Below are 23,016 nucleotides of genomic sequence, written 5' to 3'. Positions count from 1 at the left end.
TCAAACATGCATACAAATTCAGTAAAATCATCACTTACAAACACAGAGAGAACCAGAGCCACTATATTGATGGGCCACGCAGGGCAGAAACAGGTGAACATGGTGAACAAGAGGTAGTTCCGCAAAGGGGGAATGCCCTGAGAGGCCCAGGTGGTCCTTACTCCCAACCATGAAGCCTTTGGTGCTCAGGTCTGGCGGTGTACAGTCCAAATGGAGAAGGGACACAGGCAAAGTGTATGTCCTAATGAAAGTTAAACATCCGCTAGTTAGGATAGACAAGAGAGTGACTGAGACTGGCTGCTGTAAAGGCAGAGTAGCCAGGGACTAGAGTCACACAGATGGGAGTGAAATTTTAATTTCAGAAAGTGAACTCATCGACTGACATCTCAATGGCCTGAGGGTCAGAACAAGTTACGGTTATTCAGTCTTGAGTAGTGGAATGTGATGTACAGTAAGTAGTTAGTGTATGGGGGGGGTGGTAACTTATAGCCCATGTTTTTTGAAATTTTGGAAAAAAAAAGTTAGCCTCGTTTCTCATCATTTTGGACCGTGGGCTATAGCCCATATCGTACGGCATACTATGGCACGCCGTTTTTCATCATTTTTGAGGATTTGAAAAAAATGAAAAAAACGATGGGTTATAGCCCATGTTTTTTTTAATTTTGGAGAAAAAAAAATCCAGGCCCATGAATTAGAGGATAAAGCTCACATGTTACCCAAATAGTTGAATACACAAAAGCTAAGGCACTGGTGTCGTACTTCTGGTTTACCGGAACGGGGTTCAACTCCCTGCAGTGCCCTGCTCAATGTGTTGTATTTACCGGAAAAATTGAGTGTTGCGGAGGATGAGAAACAATTTCCGCAATTTCCAATTTCCGCAATTTCCAATTTCAGATTTCCGCAATTTCCGATTTCCGCAATTTCCAATTTCCGCAATTTCCACAATTTCCAATTTCCGCAATTTTCAATTTCCGCAATTTCATGGCACGCCATTTGAAAAAAAAATGAAAAAATGAAAAAAACGAGGTTTCAATAGGAAGGCAGCCAAAAGCACTGTTATGTGTGACTGAGTTCCATTCCTTCAACGAACATGGCTAGAACCGGTATTGGGGACATGGAAAAAAACACAAATGTTGAGACAGAAGTGGAATGTTTTAAAATAATTTATTAGGAATTTTAAAAAGTTTTTTTGTTTTTGTTCAAGGAAGAAATACAAAAAAAAAAAATCTGAATAGGTTACAGTGTTGACACGATTGTTATTTTTCAGTGAAAACAGCATTGAGTGTACTACCATGGTAGTCTGCAGCAGAGTGAGAAACTTATCAAAATCTAGAGTGCTTTGTTCTCAAACTAACATTAGAAGGAAACACATTTATCATGATCTGCCAGTGCAACATCCTAGTAACTCGTAACAAAATGACACTGTGACGTCGCTACAGTGGGTGTCATCCAGTGGATATGCAGCGTATCAGTCGTGTATTGTGTATGGGGGCTGGGATTACAGGTAAACAGAGGATAAAAGATGATGCTCCCTTATTGGAAAAGCCACATTTCGGAGAGACCGTTATCCACTCACACACAGACAAAGATGTTAATGTAACAAACAAAAAAAGACAAGGTTAAAATTTCACATTTGCAACTGAAATACCCATCCCCCAAAACAGTACATGGCACACATGGAAACCAATACATCATGTAATAACCACATAAAGCCCACACACAATCTGCAGAACAATCCAGTTGTAACCATACATCGGTAACTTTTCATTGGCCGCGATTGGTTCTGCACATTAGTCCTTCATGTTTTCTTTAACAATCACCATTATGTTAAAAATTACATTTAAAAAAAAACATTGACATGATAAAGTAAGAAAACAGCATGTATTTTTCCTCTCCCGGTGAATGAGCATTTTTATACTCATAGATCCCCATGGTGAAGTAGTGTCTCAAAAGCCAAACCCTGATATTGTCTTGGGTTCATTCACAGCTGAAGGATAAATCGTTTCACTTTAATGGGTCTGAGGCAGTTGAACTTAAAATTACATTTAGAAAAAGCATCAGTTAAAAAAAAACCCAAATGAAAAAAACATGACACTGTTAAAAGTAGAATATGGCTGGTCTAATTATAACGTACGGAGAAAAGGATGACAATCGTGATCGAATCTACGGTATAGTATGTAACAGTCGAAGATGTTTTGATGCCTTTCAGGATAAATGAAACAAAGTCTGTAGAATAAAATACAAATTATCTCACACATCTCCTACCTCCCAGACCCCAGCTTTAGTGAAACCCCTGTAACACAGAGTTGTATTTACAATATTTTACAAAATCGTACGGCTCATGATTTATGTGGCCGTAGCCGGGATTGTGATAATAACAATAACGATCGTTATCATTTGGTCATTATCAGCATAAGTTCTTGTTAAAAACCTACCAAGATATACATTTTGTGACACATTTTCCAAAAATAGTATTAATCAGAAATGTTCTGTTAAAATTCAGTACGAACTAGTGACAAATATACACATATTTGGAACAAATTAAAGTTCCTTCCACCAGTTCAGAATCAGGTTCAAACAGGAAGTCAAATAAACCAACCAAATAGTCAAAACATACACGGAACAACACAATAACCACAAAACAATAAGGTAACATAACAGGAGGGGAAAACACACAACTAAGAAATACAGCATCTGTATGAGTTTCAATTAGAAGTACATAGCCTTAAAATATTTTCAAATGTCTTGCTCCTGCAGGTCAACTAAAATCTCAGCTTTGTTTTCTGACAGGAGGTGGAGTTTAGTCAGGAGTTGGGCTTCCCCAGACATAAGCGGTCATCAGCAGGGTGCAGGTTGGTTTGGGGTCAGGGGTCATGCTACAGCTGCCACAGCCAGACAGGTGGACCAGACAGAGGCAGGCCAGATCAGCTCCAAGTAGCTTCAACTCTTCCCAGCTCTCAGTCAGTGGCATCTGCAATTACACGTCGTACTGGGATTAATCACGTGTCTTTCATAATGGAGCAATGGCATAATGCCATTGTTTAAAACTCTGATTTGAAAAACTGTTTTGACTTACTCTCTCAATGGTAGCCATTAGTGAAAGCTGTAGCAATCAAAGGCCCCTGTAGGAACAAACACATAGATTCAAGGTTACTGCCTCATAGGGCTGCAACTATGCATTGCTTCTTAGCCATTATTATACAACAGGTCGTTTGAGGGAGCAATCTGATTGGTTGAAACAGCTTTATAGCCGTGCTTAAACAACAGTATAGGAATGCCTAATCAAAACAAAGAAATCACCTGCTCTGTGTGCAGCAGACTGGGTTCCTAGGCTAGCTAGTTTCTTGGGACATTAAGTGGTCATAGTGGCTACATCAATTATCATTTTTCTGCGAGATTTAAGGGTGTTGTATAATTGCAATATTACACTCGAGGGTGTTCTTTATCGTCATTAATGCACTTCTGCGCTGCATTTCGGAGCATCGCAGGCGTGCATTAATGACGATAAAGAACACCCTCGAGTGTAATATTGCTTAATTGATTAGATCGATTACATTTTCGATTAATCGAAACACACACACACACACACACACACACAGTGATATTGTTTATTTATGTTGTTGGTGTCTTATAATCCCGTAAGGGATGGGTCTTAATGACAAGACACGAAAATAAAAATTCATTCATTCACACACACACACACACACACACACACACACACACACACACACACACACACACACACACACACACACACACACACACACACACACACACACACACACACACACACACACACACACACACACACACACACACACACACACACACACACACACACACACACACACACACACACACACACACACACACACACACACACAGGTCTCGTGAACTTATAGATTATCAGAAGTCCCAGTATCCCTTGGGTACCTCAAACACCATCATCATCAACAACAACAACACAGCCTACACCACTTTAGGAACAAATATGCTGCATGAATACATAAGCAACAAGGGATGTAAAGTGATCAGGGTCTTACCCCCAAACTATGACCGAATCCAGCGTTTGGGGAGGGGCTTGCAGCACTGAGGTAACTGCTCACAGCAGACTCCTGACTGGCGGCTCCATATAGGTCTGCCATTGTTGGCCCAGGGCTGCTAGTACCCAGGAACCCAGAACGGGAGGGGGCGTTGCCTTAAAAGTGAAGAAAGAAAGAAAGAAAATAAATTGGATTTGGATATTATATAATATACACAATAAAATCCAGTGTTCATTTAACTCTGAAGGAGTAAAGTCCGCGTCTTGTCAGTGAGAATGATTATGTGAGGGCATTTTCAAAACACAAAGACTGCTGGATGGAAAACATTACCAAACTATGTAATGCAAGGGAAAATAGAAACCACATAATATGACATACAGTAGAAAAATGATGGACTAACCATGGCAAACAGTATATAGACATAGGACTATTAAACCATGACATACATTATGATAGACATAGGACTAACCATAGGGCATACCTCTAGCTACTGCTGCTGCTGCTGCAGCGGCTGCCATTGGTCCGTAGGCTGTGAGAGGAATGGCTGAGGAGACGAGGAGGAGGCCCAGGTTAAACAGCTCATGTATTTTCAATCCAATTTGTATTGATACCTACATGCATCTGAGCAGACCACTTCATTTTTTCATTTATGCCAGACTATCTCTTCCACAATCTTAATACTACAAACAGTCATTCCATGATTCCAGCGGGTCACAGTTGAGAACAGAACTGCCATGCTCTTCAGACAGGACGGTTATTTGACCAATCACAACACATCGTTCATGATTTAGAAATTTCAAATATCTTAATAAGCATCTAGCTAGATAGGCTTCAACTAATTTGGTATGCAGATTTACACGACTGCACAGGCGAAATGGAAGTGGGGAAATGGCATGACATTGTTATTTTCTACTCTTGCTTAGAGCTTTCTAATTACAGTACGGGTGATAGCATTTGAAAATTGTTGGAGACAACACTTCTATCTTGAAAGACTACAGTACAGGAGGAGGGTACTGGTGCAAAGCAGTCAGGCTAACATGTGGGTCTGTATTTGCATCAAGGGGGCAAAGAGGACATTACAGGAGGAGGCCTTTAAACAAGAGTGAAATGATCGTGGATACTGTCAGTCATCATGTCATCAGATTCATGTATCCATCCAACACAAACATACAAACCAAGGCCTATGAAGTGAGTGCTGTGAGTGCGTATTGATGGACTGTATAGCCTGATTTATAGTGTGTTAATATGTGTGTGTGTGTGTGTGTGTGTGTGTGTGTGTGTGTGTGTGTGTGTGTGTGTGTGTGTGTGTGTGTGTGTGTGTGTGTGCTGAACATGGTGTGTGGCAGATGGAAAACGACGGACGGACGGACGGACTGACTGACCTGTGAGTTCAGGGGGGTGGGGTGATGTCAGAAGGGGAGTCCTCTCTAAGTGGAATTCTAGAACAGAAACATCAGAGTGCTGCATGGTCACCACCAACATGGATAAGGAGGAAGCAAGTAAGCAGGAGCGTGCATGCATGCACGCAGTTTATCATGTGCTGTACTTGACAAAAGACTTCACTTAACTCTCAACAACTCTCTCTCTCCCTCTATTTCCCACAGACTCACACGCATGTACATACGAAAAATGCTTTCTCTCTCATACATACATACATACATGCATGCACGCACGCACGCACGCACGCACGCACGCACGCACACACGCACGCACGCACTTTAACACAGGCATGCATTACACACACACATAGATTTGCCCAAAGATAATTAAGCAGATTCAATTCCACTGTTACAAGCAGCCAATGCCACTCAGACCAGAGTTATACTTGGTTGCATGCTGTGTCGCTCACCGAAACTCTACAAGCTCAGTCACAAGGCATGTTGTGAACTTATTTTCGGTGCACGACACCAGTGCGCAACCAAGTATAAATCACCCTTAAGGGGTCGTTCATGTGCTTCCATGGCAACATATTTGTATTGCGTGTAAGCAATTCCCAACCAGAATGGAGACTCACAGAGGAACAAAGGAGGGAATAGTTTTGTTCATTTTAGTATCACCTATTCCGTCCACCAAGGCTTGCTAACTCGGATGGCATGCTCTTCGACAGACACGAAAGACAACCAACCACTGCACACAACCAACACTTGCTGTGTTGATGTGCCTGCCTTGTTGTCAGGTGATTTGAAAAGTCATGCATTTAATGTAAAACATCATGACATGACATGACGATGAGAGGACCAAAACGAGCGCTCATGAACTCAACTGATGGCGTAAATTGCTTACAAGCGCATATGTTTGTGACAGAGGGGCTTTTAGCTGTCAGTTCAACATGCCACCTAAAACAGTACAGGGCTAACAGCTCAAAGGTCATCCATTGTATGGTAAAAGTCTAGACCCGTGATTAGTGTGATGTGAGAGAACCCCTTCCCTGCCATAATGGCTTTACACTCGCCTCTCGTCTCTTGCAAAACTTGTCAAGAAATGAGCACCTTATGAGAGTCCAGGCTATGGCCAACAATGATTGTCATTCCTGTTCACACGATTAAAGCAATACAGTGCATCAACTGCAAACTATTATGCCTTTCCAGAGTGATAAAACTTACCAGGGAAATTACCAGGGAACTGGTAGGTATATCCAGGGGTGAGGCCGGCGTAGCTTCGGCTAGTGTGGTAGGTGGTTGTCTGGAACCCTGGATAACCTGTGGGGACAAAGTCAGAATCAGAATCCCAGGAACAAGAATTTGAGAAAGAATTAGCTGAAAGGACATTTGGAACGTTTCACAGTGTGCTTACTGACACACACGTGATGAAAGGATAACAGGATACCCTTGTATTCAGTGCAATGGAGACACTTGACTAACTTGTGTAGCTTGTGGTTTGTACAGAACAATGCTGCCCCTATCTGTGAACAGTAGTACCGTCCACAAGATGCAGGTGAGCGATACTCTACACCTGGATGTATTCACAAAGACAGCACTGAGCTGTCTTTGTGTCCGAGAGTTTAGTCTCACTTTCCTGTCTCCAGGCTTATCTGTTGACTTTCCTTATTCCCTCCTTCACTCTCCGCCTTGGGAGGATACGTGTCAATGCAGATCATGCTACAAAGCTAATTGTTAACATGTCACGGAGCAACTGGCTTCCAGGAAAAACAAGCTTAGGTGACATTCTGAAGGATAACAACACTACGGTCCAGTGCCACCGCCTAGAGGTAAGAAAAAATGATTTTTTTTTTGCAGAAGGCTAGCCTTATATGCTGAACTCTTTTTGTGGCTTTTATTTTATTTTATATTTTTTATAGAGGGAAAGACAGTAGTCTGACAGGAAATGGGGAGCGAGATGGGGAAAGACATGCAGTAAAGGCTGTCGGGATCGGGAGTCGAACCCGCGGCACACTGCCAGACTGGATTACCAGCCAAGGTGCCTGGACCACTGAGCCATGGCCCAGGCCTGAACTTCAGTATTGACCCCTGTCCAACTTGCAGTTCTTAGATTGAACAGTAGGTGGTGGTACTGTCATGGTAATAATTGGTTCAGATCCAGACACAGATGCATATAGAACAAGCTTGTACTTTATACAGGGGGAAATTATTAATGAGAATGAATGAATGAATGACACACACACACACACACACACACACACACACACACACACACACACACACACACACACACACAAAAGAAGCTTGTTGGCAACTCAAATTATAAAAAACAAAATACGGTAGTCATGTTTCGACAGCATTGGGTCATCAGCTATGCATTTTAAAAGCTCATAGCCACATTGATGTCCCGGATTATGTCCCGGTGTATAACAATTGACAAATATGTTCACATTGCTCCAGTCCAAAGGACTCATTACTGTACGTTATTATTGTATTCGGTAGACCGTGCCAGTCCTGACCCTCCAGCGTTCTAACAATCAAGGTTCACATGAACGTTGGAGGGCTTCCAAAAGGTGGGAGGAGACTGACCCGTCCAGCGGCTAGTCAAGTGGTAAAGTGCTCTCCACATGAGCTAGTGGTACCACGTGACCTTTTAAGGTTGCCAGGATGGCTTGTCTGATTGCCACGGTATAAGGTGTCATTAAGAGGAGGAAAAGGTAACACAGGGTCACATCCTTGTTTGTCCCGATGATCAACGTAAACTTACCCAGCATGCCGATGCCAAGCATGAAGGCATCCATTCCATAAGGCATCACCCGGGAGCGCCCCCTAGCCGAACCCGTGGGCGACATGACTTCCTTGGGCTGAGCCTTCTTACACTCCACCTGTTACACCAGATGCAGACATTTGGAAGAGACAGGAATCAGATGCTGGTCGTTGTTCTCCGTGATCTTTACACAAATCAATTTGTAACTCTGATGCTATACTAAATGTGTGTTTGTAGTTGTACACCCTCAGGGTTAAGCTATTAAAACCTGAGGCCGATTTTTTTTTAAGTCAGTGGTTCTCAAACATCTTCATGTCAAGGAGCCCCACAATTATATATATTTGGCCGCCGACCTCCATCTCAGACTATTTTGTTCCAGGGACCCCCAGAGGCAAAGATTTTTCAAAAATAGCAGATCAAGCCTGTGTGTAGGGACTTTATTTTTTTATTTTTACGTTAACCACTTGAACCCTCGCATCCCTATGCTGGGGGGAACATTAGCAAAAAATAAACAGATCTGCGGCACACTGTGAGATCGACCATTTTCGGCGAAGAGGTATGGTGTGCAGGGAAAAAAGAGCAGACCAAAAGAGCAGGTCAAGTATTAGTGATTGAGATATAAGGGTTTAAGTCTGTCTGAAAATACACATTTAACATCAATCCGATATGTAGTGAGCGACGGGGGTTCCTGGCCCTGCTTCATCTCTCTCTCAGACTCGGACTTGGCATGAAAAACGTTGAAGACCTCTAGTGTAGGAAACAAGTGTAGAGAGAGCTCACCATCTTATTGTTGATCTCGTGGAAGTGAATCTCACAGACTTTCTCTACCACGTCCTCATTCTCAAACGTCACAAAGCCAAAGCCTGGAGAGAAGGAAGACACTTGATAAGACACTTGATGTAGCTGATATATAGTTAATTTGACCTGACCCGGTTTAGGGTTATGACCTTTTATTTAACCACTTGAACGCTAGCATCCCTATACTTGTCATAATAGGTGAACATTATTTGGTGAAAAGACGTAATGACGTAATCATGTATAGAAATGCTTTTGAAAGTCTGTATACAGTATATACTGTACATGTCCATTCATATATTCATTTGCAATAGATGCATAGTTTAATTGTACATGTATGCTATTTATTCATAGAATATACATATGTTAATTGTTAAATTAGTCTCTACTCTCTTAACTCTCTACTTTTGCCTGTACCTATCCTGTGCTTCACACATCACTTACTGCTGTTTCATGCTATATGACACTGGGATTTCCCCACAGGAATCAATGTTATCTAAAAGAAAATCACACTCGTGTGAAGTGAGAGGCGCTCTTATCATCATACAGTATTCCGTGCTCAGCCAATCAAATCATCACAAATATCATTCCGGCCAATCACTTTTGGCGTCTTCACTTTTCTGCCCTTACTTTTATCTTCAATATGTATTTTGCTTAGCCAATCTTGTAAACTGTAAACTAAACTTTCAACCACAAGTTTCCATTAATTTGTCAAATGAGTTCATACTAGTAATTCATAGTGAGTACACACATACGCATATATTATAAGAAACACTTTAAATTAGAGCTATAAGACACACAGCAGGCCTTATGTGTTGCAGCAATACTACAACCTCTAGTAAATGCTACATGAATAACCGCTTATCACATAATAACCACCCCTCCCGCCTCCATTCAACGCAACTATTATGCACTCATCCCTCCCTCCCTGCCTGCCAGAAGGCCAAGGCAAAGCCAGTAGGCTGTCATAATCGATCAGCCCTGTGGTGGAGGCACTTACAGAGGCTTTGCCCTTATCCCGATTAACGGACTGGCTAATTAGCCTAGCCTTGTTCTGTTCCTCTCCCTCCAGCTCAGCTCACAGGAAGGAGGAGGCCCAGGGGGTAGGGATCAATAGGGAGCCAGGCAGGACCCGGAGGTGAGGAAGAGGAGAGAGGAGAGGCAACGGGAGGAGAAGAGGCAGAGTACAGATGAAGAGGCACTGGGGCAGAAACGGGAGAGGGAGCGGTCAGTCGGTCTCACCTCGGTGTCTGTTGGTGGTCTTGTCGAACATGAGCATGGCGTCGTCGACCTGAGGGAGACAAACGAGACAGTTTTACCCAGTGTTTTCTCTCTCTCTCTCCCACTATGCGCCATATTGCCTGACCTCACCCCCTTCTCAAGTTCTGCAGGGAGGCTGAGCAACAGATGGACAGAAGGGGGTGTGTGGGGAGAATGGAGGTGGGGGGGTTACAGAAAGGGGAAGACAGTGAGTTGGATGGGCGTAAAGAGACAAAACCAATAATGCAGAAAGGCGAGAAGTTGTGGTATGTGTACAGGTTATAGTAACACACAAAATGGCCACAGAGTAGTCAAATTTGTGTTTGCTGCTAAGCTGCCTGGTTACAATCCCTCTCAGACAGAGCTCATAATCCCCCATGACCCCCCCCCCCTCAGTTTTCCAAAGTTTGACATTCCCATGGCAACTGTACAAAAAGTTGTTCAAAAAGAGAGATCGCTTGAGCCAACGTCAAATATCATTGATGAATAGTCGGAGAGCTCCAGTCTGGGACAAAGCGGCAAGTGAGAGCGAAAGAGAGATTGATAGAGACAGAGAGACAGAAAGAGAGATTGAGAGAGACAGAAAGAGAGAGAGAGAGAAATAAAGAGAAAATCACACGGTCACAAGCAAGAATCCTGTGTGGGCAGGTGTATGTATTCTGGATAAGAGGAGTGACAGGTGGCGAAGCGATATGGAGAGACAGAGCACAGTGGAACCACTGAGTACTGTAAAAAAAAAAAAAAAAAAAAAAAGAAGAAGGGGGGAGAGAGAGAGAGAGAGAGAGAGAGAGAGAGAGAGAGAGAGAGAGAGAGAAGGGGGGGGGTTGAATGGAGCTAAAGAGGTGTACACAAAAAGAGTGAGGCAAAGTGGGAAGGGAGGAGAACGAAGAGACAAAAGAAGAGAGAGGGAGAACAAAGAGACCTGGAGGCTTTTGTTTGCTGGCACAGTCAGCCATAATTCCTCCACCTCCTCCTCTCGCTGCGACCTCTGTCTCTGTCCCTTCCTCCATTTATAGAGCAAAGACACAGGTGTCTGTCCAACACTGTAAATCCTTGCTGTTATTTTAACTACAAATGTGACAAAATGGATCCAGAAAACTCGATTTGTAAACTCGAAGTTACAAATGAACACTGAGGATTTCACTGTGTAATACACAGACACCCGTAGTTACACATGTAAACATCAACCAACTCCTGTTCAGACAGACAGACAGACATCGCCACGTAGACAAGTAAGCGGTCCAAATAAACATTTGGTAAGTTCATCTTTGCTCTCAGTCTATAATAAGGTCATTGGCAACGAGAATAGACACCGCCGTCGTCAACAGCACTTTTCTTTGCCACTGTCACATACGCACATTTGATTCTGTCCTGTTATGTCACACCATATGCATGTTTTGTCTTTGACGTGTGTGTACGTATGCGTGTGTGTGTGTGTGTGTGTGTGTGTGTGTGTGTGTGTGTGTGTGTGTGTGTGTGGGTGTGTGTGTGTGTGTGTGTGTGTGTGTGTGTGTGTGTGTGTGTGTGTGTGTGTGTGTGACTGTGACTGTGTGTCTGTGTGTGTGTGTGTGTGTGTGTGTGTGTGTGTGTGTGTGTGTGTGTGTGTGTGTGTGTGTGTGTGCGCGCGCACACGCATAAGAGGTTGTGTGCGCTTGTAGACCCCCAAGGGCAGTTTGTCTACAGAAAGGTCAAGGGTGAGGCAGAAGGGCCTCCAGCCAGGGTGAAAGGGGACCTGGCTGTTGGTTGAAGGCCTCTCAAATCACCCACTTCCACCCTGACATTTACGTAGCTCCAAGCCCGTCCTCTAGTCATCAATCTCCCATTTTATAATTTAACACAGTGGTTCTCAATGTGGGGTCCAGGTGGGGTTCCAGGGTGTCCCCGGTTAAATGATTGATCAAGTTAATCATCACCATTATTCATGTACAGTAAATACAACAAGAGAACGTTCACGAATGTATCTCAGAGTTTCTCTGTTTTATCTCAACCATAAGTGCATAGATAGTAAAGGAATTCTGGACCAAATGACAGACCATCTTGGGCCAAATCATGTCCAATAATATCTTCAAATCAAATCAAATCAATGTCTGTGGCCGAATGCATATCAAATGAAGTGTATCAGCACATTAACATTTTAGGCATTGATTTACCAAATGTGGGTATGAGCTGACACAAAATTCTTAATGGCAGGTGTAACCAAAACAACAATAACAAAGGTTATGGACAGTTAATTGCATATTTAACGCTCGATATTTCAAACAGTCGTAATTTTAATGGCGTACAGCTGGACAATATTCCCTCTTCTCCCCTTTTCCCCTTCTCATCTTCTCTGTTATTCTCTCCCCAACACTCTCTCCATCCCTTTGTCCTCAACAGGACAAGGCACAAAAGGTCCACTGAGGCAATCTAATCAGGAACGTCCATGGATGGCTGGAGCCTGCATTTCAACGTCCATCCCTTTATATATAGTATCTCTCTCTCTCCAAAATTCATCCGCAACTTATGACTGGGAGAGGTATGCTATAGTGAGTTGCAGCAAAAATGTACATCGCTGCTAATACAGTTGGAAATATCTAACTGGGAACTTCACAGTAAATAGGAAAATGTTCCCCAAGTTCAACTTGTGCTTGCTACAGTATGTGGACCAGCCCACCTGTAACTTACTGCTTGCATTTCATGCTTTTGAATGTCATGCTCAGTATACTACACTACACTACACTACACTACACTACACTACACTACACTACACTACACTACACTACACTACACTACACTACACTACACTACACTACACTGTAACATTCTGAGTGCCTGCACACTCTCAAAGTTAAAATTTGATAAGTCAACACTGGGGCCCTTACAGTGTAACACATAAGGTCCAGTAAACAATATTGTTTTTGTCACGGGACGTTTTTTTCCACAGTGAAAGACATACTTAGGAGATGAGCAATCCTCAGAACTCCAGTATGCAAATAGCTGCTGTATAAACTAACAAAATATTTGTCTAGCTTTGTACAATGGCATAATAGCCCGAGTGAATCCCCCATCTTTGCCCCAGTTCCCTCTCTTACGCTTGCACTGCCCTGCTCTCTCTCTCTCTCTCTCTCTCTCGCTCTCTCTCTCTCTCTCTCTCTCCTCGCTCTCCCACTCTCCCCCATGCCTTTTGTCGGCCCATCATCTATTCTCTCCTCGTGCCTTTCAAAGTCCTTCAGTATCTTCGGCGGGGAGTCCAAACATTTGGGCATACAACATCTATTGATATAATTTCAGAACAAACTTCCTTTAGTTGAGAAAATGGCCAACTATTAGATATGCAGTATCTCTGCAGTGTCACGGCAGTATGAAACACAGGCCAGATACAGAAAAAAGGACATACAACTAAGAATAAAGCTGACTAGTATTACAGGACTATTGGTCAACTACTTTAGTTTACTTTTTATTTTACATTGTTACTCAACTTATGAGTTGACCATCTACCCCCCCCCCCCCCCACCCTACTGCCCCACACACCCCCTCACCCCCCACAGCCTTCCTTCTTCAACACAAAACCCCTTACCCGCTGAATTACTTAGGGACAATGGGCAGGCCAGGTCACCACGGTAACAGGCCAGAAGGGGGTTGGGGGTAGGAGCAGCTGTTACATCAGATTAATTCAAATTCTGATAATCCCCCCCCCCCCCCTTCCTCACCACCGCCATACACTCACTACAAAACTTTTCTCCCCTCCCCAAGGTCCCTAACGTCGCAGGCTGCTCCAGCGCCGCGGTCCGCACCTCTACGAACCTCTCAGTCTCATTATTTCTCCCCTTCATACGCTCTCTCTACCTCCTCTTCTCTCCCTCTTTTTCCCGGCTTTCTCCAAGTAACTACTTAGTTCCCAGGCCGCTCCCGAAGTTCTTCTTGAAAGGGATAATACGCCGTGAATCAACTACATTGGCATCTGAATGAGAATCATTTTGCTCACCAAGTAAAATAAAATGCATGGGAATTTTGTCTCGGTGCATAGCGGACAACATGGCGTCACTGTCAACCCAGCGTTTCACTGCACATACTGACTTGTGTGATAAAAGGGCAGTGAACACAATGTAATGTGACAGTTTAAGACAATACAATGCAACAGACGGTATGCAGTATGCATCACTACATACACTGCAACAACCATGCATGCACTGTACGTTCAAGCTACGAAACCACACAGTATGATCAGATACACTCCAAATACATATCACACGTTTCCTCTAGTCACCTTCGTTCAGAGACAAAAGCAAAAACAGCCCCAGGAAGCTACTTATGAATCCCCAGGCTGATTTTATAGTTCAGGTTAAAAACTGCAGAAGATTAACAGACATGCCGCAGGCTGGTACATAACACAGCTGTAGCTAATCAAATTAATAATGGGTTTGTTCGATTTGGGTGTGCCTTTGTGCAAGGATACAGTAGTCAACAGTATTGTCAGTGCACATTGACACACATTATTAATCTGATTAGGGCGATGGCCTTTGGAAATGCATGGCCCCCTGGTTATGCAATACCCATTGTACTCACTGTACCTGTTGTCAGAGTACTTAGTGCAGTACTCTTTATTAGTACTTAGAGGCCAGCCTATGACGTTATATTGGTGCATTTGGTGGCATCAGGGATCTCCATAGACCCCTCATCAGACAACGTCACACTGATAAGAGCCAGTATGTAGGCGCAGGCTGGATTCAAAAGAATGGTCACTGCACCCGTGTGTAAAAATGGCTTGCTATCAAACTTTCAGGTGGTGTTTTCCTCCCCAGTGTGGAGGGGGCAGCCTTAGGTTGTTTACTGTGATCACTCCCTCTTGAAATAATTTATATACTCCTTGGTTAATGGTTAAAACCCCGTCTCCAGTCGCTGTCATTACCCGTGAGATGCACAGAGGTAGCCCTCCTCATGACCAGGGAGCCTGCCAGCTTGCTCAGATGCAGGCAATAGAGCCAAATTTTACAGTATGCATTGTCATTGTCACACATTGAGAACGGCCGAGATTAGCAGTCGCATCCTCAACGCGCTGTGAGCTTGTACATCAGCAATTCTCGGCACGACAAAGTATATGTCCAAAATAGGGGCGGCCATGTTGAAAATGGTTAACACTTCTATAGTTAAATATAGTTTTACACTCACCTTTCCAAACTGGTCAAAGTACTGCTTGACATCCTCTATGGTTGTGGTCACTGACAGACCTCCCACAAAGATCTTCTTAGTTCGAGTCACTAACTGAAAAAAGATCAATTCACGTGTGAACTTCACCTCTTGTATTTATCATAAGGTAATAAAGTAACCACTTGAACCCTATTTACTTAGTTGATCGGAGTCCCCCAGTAGATCCTCTAATATTCCGCCCACCAAATCTCTTCTCCGAAAATAGACAATCTACAAGCTCACAAGGTGTCGCAACACGCAGTGTTGTGAGCTTGTACAGATCTGCTATTTTCACCAAATGTTCACCCCCAGAATATCAACGAAAGGATTCAAGCGGTTGGGCTGTTTATTTGTTAGGATCCCCATTAGCTGTGCCCTAAAAGCTGTGCCCACAGCTAGTTTTCCTGGGGTCCACATATAAAAACAATATACATTTAAAAACATACAAAACATGAGCAAATGTGTGTATGTTACGTTTCTAATTGTGCTCAAGTATTCACCCTGCATAATGTTATTAGCTTGTGCACCAGTTATTTTTGGCAAGTCACTGTCGTACTACATAGTATAAACTAGGCTTAACTCTGTGACTTGCAAACAAAAATACCAAATAAATCTTAAACTTAGTTTGCAGATTATCTATAAACAAAAGTGGAAACCAGAGTGGGAATCTACTGAGATTGCATGTGTTGTGCGTGTTTGTGAAACCCCACTCATTTCCAGTATTTCTTCTTCACATATCCTTGGCTTTATATCTATGTATCTATACAGTTGTGAAGGTTTATGTTATACACATAACAATGTAGTGATGTCAGGGGCAGTCACGTTCATCAGATTACAAGGTTTTAGCCCAGATAGAATGTGAGCTGTTGCACAGAAAGAGACTGACCTGCACCGCTGAGAAACCGACAGAACTTACATCAACCCTGTTTCACTCACCTTGGGCTGGGCTCTACGAGGGAACGCAACTTTTGGATCAATCTACAGGACAGAATACAAAGACAGGAAAAAGTCAGTTTAGTCACATGTCTTGGTACCAATGAATTATCAACATTGTGTCTTCCATCTGTGTCCTTTCCAGACCTGAGTAAAACTGTAAAAAAAAAAAGGAAAATGTTTTTCTTGTTTTAACCTGCATGGAGTCCTATGTGGGTGATATTTGTCACAGTAAATATTTTTAAATGAACAAATTCACTTGAATTTAGTAATAATGCATTTCTGTGATGATTTTAGACTTTTGAATTGTCCCGATGTAATGTGTAAATATCACTAGTCTGGCACTCCACACAGGCTAAAACAATTATTTACAAAAACACATTGACATACCGGTAGTTTACATATCATGTTTTTTCACAGCCCGTCTGTGAAGGCGTAAAATAATGACATAACACTGCACACTTGATCAACAGTAAATGTATAGTAAAGGTATATCACATATTATACTTGCTGGATAATTCACATCATAGCCTACCTTTACCACTTGACAGACATAACTTAATTGTCATTACAATATAAGTCAATTCATCATTATAAATCATAAATCATTTAGAAAATGACAATGGCCTGATGCCAGATCAGAAATGAAAACCTCATATCATGATCACCTGGTCCAAGTGCCAGGCTGAGACTCCTGACCACCAGACCCAGTCTACTCATCTGTTTTGGACAGTGTGTTTGTGTATATACTGTATGTCTGCATGTGGTCTCATGTGAGTTTGTTTGCTTGCATGCGCGTGTGTGTGCAAGTTTGCGTGTACCACCGCACTACATGTGCGGAGCACCATCTGTGTGCATGTATGTCCATATGGGCCGGCGTGCATGTGTGCCAGTGTGCAGGTGGAATGTCTGGGAATGTCTGCGGATCACCCCGCGACCTGCCCCTCGTCACTAAACCATGTGACATGTGATCTCCTGGAATCTCACACAGGCACTACAGTCACAAACGCATCTCACCTCCGCAACGAAAGACAGAGAGAGAGAGAGAGAGAGAGAGAGAGAGAGAGAGGACGAGTAGCGACAGAGAGGGACGGCACAGAGCGTAAAGGAGACAAGGACGCAGACAGAGGAGTGAGAGCTGTCAATCACACACACACACTGACGGCAGGTCAAGGTCGTTTTGTTTGTTTGTGTTTGTTTGTTTTTGCCCTCCTCTCCTCAGCGCTTGACGACATAAATGAAAATAAAGTTCAGGTGAAATATTGAGTGACTGATGATGCTTCATCACACTCGTGTTTTCAGCGGATCCTCTGCTCTGGAACATTTCCGTTTAGAACCGCAAAGAAACAAGGTTTAGTTCTAAAAATACGATTTGTAATTGCCACACTACTAGTGCTACTTCATTGTTCATACGGTAAATAATCTGTTATGCAGTTTGATACACAATGGCCTAAAGAACCATTGCATCCATATGCACTACTGAGCCCAGAAATTCAGATTGGACAGAGAATGACACCATGCCATGAAGATGCATACATAGACAGGCTAAAGAACTGGAATTCATAGACCTCTATATTAGTCTATGCTGTTCTAATAGAGCTAGAGAACATCTAGACTACTCCATACTGTACTGCTGTACATAATTATTATTACCACGCTAATAGATGGTGAGACAGTACAGTGCTAATATGATTAGTCCGTAACCGTAAAAGGGTAGAGTAGAACTAGAATAGAGAAGCTATAGAACCTCTATGGTAAAACGCATGCGTTTACCAGAGTAGGGTACAGTGTTCTACTTGAATAAAAGAGTTGACGTCACTGCAGGTTTTCTAGAGAGCAGAGTGAGAAGACTAGGCTAGACTGGAGTATCAGATGCAGTTCTACTTGTTTAGTTTCTATGTTTGGCTAGACTACTCTGATAGTCACCTCCATGTCACCAACCCTCTTGACGTCCAACACTCCTGTGCACATTCAAAAACAAACAAACAAGACACACAAACAAAATCAACATGCGGCAACACACATCCGTGGGGGGAGGAAATTGTGGACATTAAACACACAAAGTGGAGGTGGTGAATCAAAACGGTTTTGTGGAAAGACAAGTTTTATCAACCAAAATGGTGAATAGGCTGAGAGACTTCAACTCTATATAATGTAAAGGCAGATTGGTCAAAAGGCACACATTGTGTGACTTTACAGGTAAATATGCTACTAGCCTTTCTTTCATATTGAATTACACTTATTACAATGGAGAGAAACAACAAGTTTAACAACATTTAGAGAGGTCAGAGGTTCTGTTTTAGGGAGAGGCCGCGACTCAAGCCAAGGGCCAACTCCTCTGTGTTCAGAGGGAAGGTAACAGAGAGCCTGAACTTAATACCAAGAAGGGTTTATCAAATCAGGGCAATCCCCGTTGACCAATTACAGAGTAGCAACACAACAGTTGGTGAGGTGCACTGCCTGTCACCGCCCTGGCTAGGAACACACTTATTCCGACACTGATTGGTTGGGACTTAGGCTGGCACACACTCCAAGTAACATATCTGTGACTCAGAAGAACGACCCAAGCTCGTTTCCTCCAATCCTATTAGCTTTCAGATCCATACTAATCACAGATGGGGGGGGGTTATCTTTCCTGCTGTCCATCCCTCCTCCTCCTCCTCCTCAATGGCCCGCATGATGGCCCTGACAGCAGCAAAATGGTTAACGGAGGCAGGGACGACGCAGCCACAGGCTTCCCTGATGTTCCTCTGCATTATGCAACTCAGCGCAGAGGGAACAGAGATCTTTAGTGTGACTTCAAAAGGTTTGAATAGAAACATGATTCCACAAACCTGCACTTTGATTCAACCTCCTGTGCCCCCCCCCCCACCACAACCACCAATTTCAACAGGAAGCTAGGAGTTGTGAACAGAGAAAGACACCCTGTGGGGTAACTAAGAACAAGCACTTGCCTAAATCCCTGTAAAACTTGCCTTCCCATGCAAAGCCAAGGGACAGACAAACTCAGGACTTGTTTGTATTAACCTTTTACCTTAATGTTTGACTGTACCACATGCTGTTTACATTTTTGACTAATAAAGTATTAAAAAACTATCTTTATCTGCAGACACAGACACAATACATATCAATGTATTTATCTAGATTACTGTATTTTCCCTTCAGTCTCTCCATAGAGAAAAGCTCTCATAATTCTCTTGCCGGAGAAGTTCACTCAGTCGCAGCATGGCACATTCTTTCTGTTGCCACTGGAGAACTTTTCTCTCCCCACTAACAGGATAACCTGTCTGTGAGAGAGGGGGCAGGGAGTGCACTCTGTAAAAGGCCTACTCTAGTCTACTCACCACCCAACCCCTGTGGCTGATCACTGAGCTCTCTCCATGCCAAACACACACTTTCTAAGGCCACCACAGCCCCCGCCCGCACCACAGACACGCCCTAATGCCAGCCACAAGGGGCCCTGCCACGGCTGACAACCCAGCATTGGCCCACGGGCTGATAAAATGCGTAAGTGATCAAATAAAATAAAAATTAAGGTAGAGGAGCACTTATCTACTTTCTTAAAGAACCCTATCTTGTGATTTAGTTGTCTCTTTCATGACATCCACTTTTGGCAACAGTGATTGTTAATGCTAATATTTCGTTTATAAAATATTGTAAATGATGTGCATTGTTATCGTCTCTTTGCCTTTGTTTCAGAGCCATTCTCCAGGAATTGTGTGAGTATGTGTGTGTGTGTGTGTGTGTGTGCATGTATGTGTGTGTGTGGGAGGGGAGGGGGGGGTCACTATGGAAACAAACCCCATGGTGAGTTAGTGCCGCCAAACCATGATGGCCCTACTTGTCATGGCTGTTGTGCCTGCAAGTGACACTGGCAGTGGGTCGTTAGAGGAAGACAAATTTAGAATTTCAGATTTCTCTATCACTTCTACACCATTTATTTCTGACCTCCAAGTCAAGTTACAGCAATGTAACAAAACGAAAAAATATATATAAAAGATTCCTGGTTTTTCATTTTGTTATAATTTAACATAACTAATTTTCTTTTCTTCTACCGTTTCCTACGTCTTCTCCAGTACTTCCACATGGGCCTAGAAGTGACAAGGTGTGCTGTTAAAAAACATAAAAGGATGAAGAAAAGGCCTCTGCACATTTCAGTACAGTGAGTAACCCACAGCCATCACCACTCCCACCGAGAATTGGGGGGAACACAGTGGTCCCTATGGTGACCACGGGCCACATTGTTCCCAGACCAGCCCACATTCATTACTGACAAAAGACACATACACTCGCACTTTAAAATGCAGAGATTTTAAAGCACATACAACGAATACACTCTCAACACTCAAGTACAGTAGTTTCATGCAGGTAAAAGAGAAGCAAAATGTTTGCCGCTTTGAGGTTTGTTCGTTTGTCATGGGATAAATATACTGGGTGAAATCCAACATGACGATGACGGAGAATTGGTTTGTGACTCACTGCTTTTACATCTTGATGGTTTCAAGTTGCAAATGTCCTCATATTGTTCCATGAAAAACTAGTTTTTTTGGGGTCATAGACCTGGGACAAATAACTTTCCAGGAGGAAAGTTGGAATCCACTTCAATGAAACCAAATCAAAGATTGGTAGTGAGCACAACCCTGCACGGGTCCCCTTGTTTCTATGGAAATTGACACTGAGGCTCCAGCGAAACACTTTGTGGCCTGTTCGGCCACAGAGCGAAGTGAAGTGAAGTGAAGGAGAGCAGTCTCTGTTGTGTCTCACACTGTCGACTATTTTCAACTGTACTGATAAATGGCCAACAACACAAAACACACAGGATAAATAAACTATGATCACAATATGGTGTTTGTTTGGTCAAATAGAGACCCCCCCAAAACCAAATATATATAAATTTAAAATAAAATAGTGGGGGGGGCATAGTGGAAATGTTGCAATGTTTACACTTATGCAATGGATTATTCCATCAAATTGCTGTTCAACCAGATGCGTACAACATTGAGCTATAGGACTGGGTGGTGGAGGTGGGAAGTAAACACAGAGAACTCACTGTTTTTGAATCCAGCTCATGCCTGGTTTGGGCCAAAACTTTATCCACACCAGCCTGGTCAACAAAAGTGACAAATCCGAACCCCCTGTAAACATATAAGAGGAAGGAATCAATGACAGGAGGTGTTGGGGACGGGGTGGTGGTGATGACAACGACGAGTAATGATATCATATGAGCAGTGTGGAAACATGTTGGACAGATATACTTTCGGTTACGGATGGCTGAGAAGCCACCAGGCCTGATGGGCGCACAACTCCCTTACCTCGAGCGCTTAGTAACTGGATCCCGCATCACCATGCACTCCTTCACCTCACCATACTTGCAGAAATACTCTTTCAGGCCCTCTGGAAAAAACAAGGAGATAGGGTAAATATATTAACTACCATAAAATTAAAATAAATCATGGAGAACTTATCACTTCAGAATAATAATGACACTCTTTATCGCATGGGTTTCGTTTTTTGTCAGGGTATTGGTCAGATTTAGTTTAAATTGGCAGCTTAACACATTTTAAAAATGGCAGTGTTAAAGGACAAAAAGACCAGCTGTTAGGAAAAACACCTTGCAACTCTACAACTATATAACTGTCTTATTACATTGTTAATTTATCTGGGGTCCTTTTTATTTGAATTTAGCCTTCTAATACTGTTGTATTACATCCTGTTACATAAAATCAGGAGGAAGCACAGAAGCACTGAATGAGAACATTTCATTTTAAACTGGTTTAATATTGAAAAGTAATCGAAGGAGACAAAACAACTAAAATAGAGGCACACATATAGCCTACACAAGCAAATAAATAAGGAGTAGTCAAAAACTTTGCAAGGTGATGTGACTGTGAGTGAGTGACTATAAAAAAACACCAACCAAAGTTCGCATTTATTCATTTCAACGAGAGGATAAAAAGCCTTACCTTGTGTTGTTTGCCAGCTGAGTCCACCTATGAACATTTTGCTGTAAGTAAAGATTACAGGGAAAGAACATTAACATTTAGACTATTCATAGAGCCGCAGTTTGAATCACTTGTACAATTTTCAATCCGCTGATTACATTTAAACTTAACAACTTTTGGGCAGGCTAAAAACTCCCACGTTTTCGAACTGACTATTATTTGACAATCCACATGAGGCGATTAAAGAACGGTCTCTATCCGAAGGTGTGCACTGCAGTGCGTCCCTGACTCCGTATATGCAGCAACGTAGGCTACCCAAAAAAGTGTCAACCTGACTGCAGAATCACTACTGTCCCTGTCCTCGGCAACTGGGGACTTCTCGCGACTCCCAGGTTTGTTTCTGGGCTGTATCCGAAGTAGCCTACCTAGTTGGTATAGCCAGGGTAGATACGCAAGAAAGTTTTACCAGGGGTCGTGAGGGGAGTCCGCGGAGGACAGGCTACTCTGGCTCCCTTCCGTCTCCATTCCGTGCCCGAATGTCGTGTGTTCCGTTCGGCTTTTTTCCGTGCCGTGCGGGGAAAACAGCGGAGAGTAGTGAATGATGGGGCGAGGGGGGTGGGGGGGTGTTGGCCAAGGGTTAGATGCAGAGACTCCACCTCCTCCTCTCATCCTACTTCCACCTCCATCCTAAAGTCTAAAGAAGTTCACATTGTGGTGTACTCTCTTTTTTT

The 23,016-nt window shown here is 43.0% G+C and overlaps 1 protein-coding gene across 2 annotated transcripts; it reads right to left on the bottom strand.

Moving 5' to 3' along the window:
- Positions 1–1,145: 1,145 nt before the first annotated feature.
- On the bottom strand, positions 1,146–22,874 carry msi1b (musashi RNA binding protein 1b). 2 transcript variants are annotated; one of them, XM_080765499.1, is made up of 15 exons: positions 22,752–22,874; positions 22,307–22,347; positions 21,656–21,737; positions 21,394–21,478; positions 16,347–16,388; positions 15,393–15,485; positions 10,227–10,275; positions 8,970–9,052; positions 8,190–8,307; positions 6,647–6,742; positions 5,426–5,482; positions 4,513–4,587; positions 4,044–4,198; positions 3,077–3,122; positions 1,146–2,971 (listed from the first exon to the last, which is right to left on the bottom strand). In XM_080765499.1, the coding sequence occupies exons 1-14, from the start codon at positions 22,808–22,810 to the stop codon at positions 3,081–3,083; spliced, it is 1,077 nt and encodes a 358-aa protein (XP_080621625.1). In that variant the 5' UTR covers positions 22,811–22,874; the 3' UTR covers positions 1,146–2,971; positions 3,077–3,080. The 2 variants fall into 2 exon arrangements, with proteins under 2 accessions (XP_080621625.1, XP_080621626.1); XM_080765500.1 differs by having other exon boundaries at positions 4,525–4,587.
- Between the last annotated feature and the right edge of the window lie 142 nt (positions 22,875–23,016).

Source organism: Protomyctophum bolini (assembly GCF_963924005.1).
Source record: "Protomyctophum bolini genome assembly, chromosome: 6".
Taxonomy (NCBI): Eukaryota; Metazoa; Chordata; class Actinopteri; order Myctophiformes; family Myctophidae; genus Protomyctophum; species Protomyctophum bolini.
Note: the sequence above shows the minus strand (reverse complement) of the source record. Positions and strands in the feature narration are given on the sequence as shown.

Bases quoted from the DNA above. Each gene is read 5' to 3' on its own strand.
- msi1b (XM_080765499.1), bottom strand. From the start codon at position 22,810: ATGGAGACGGAAGGGAGCCAGAGTAGCCTGTCCTCCGCGGACTCCCCT. The intron at 15,486-16,346 runs GTGAGTGAAACA...ATCTTTTTTCAG, and splicing joins CTCGTAGAGCCCAGCCCAAG to TTAGTGACTCGAACTAAGAA. The intron at 6,743-8,189 runs GTAAGTTTACGT...TTGTCCCCACAG, and splicing joins GCTTGGCATCGGCATGCTGG to GTTATCCAGGGTTCCAGACA.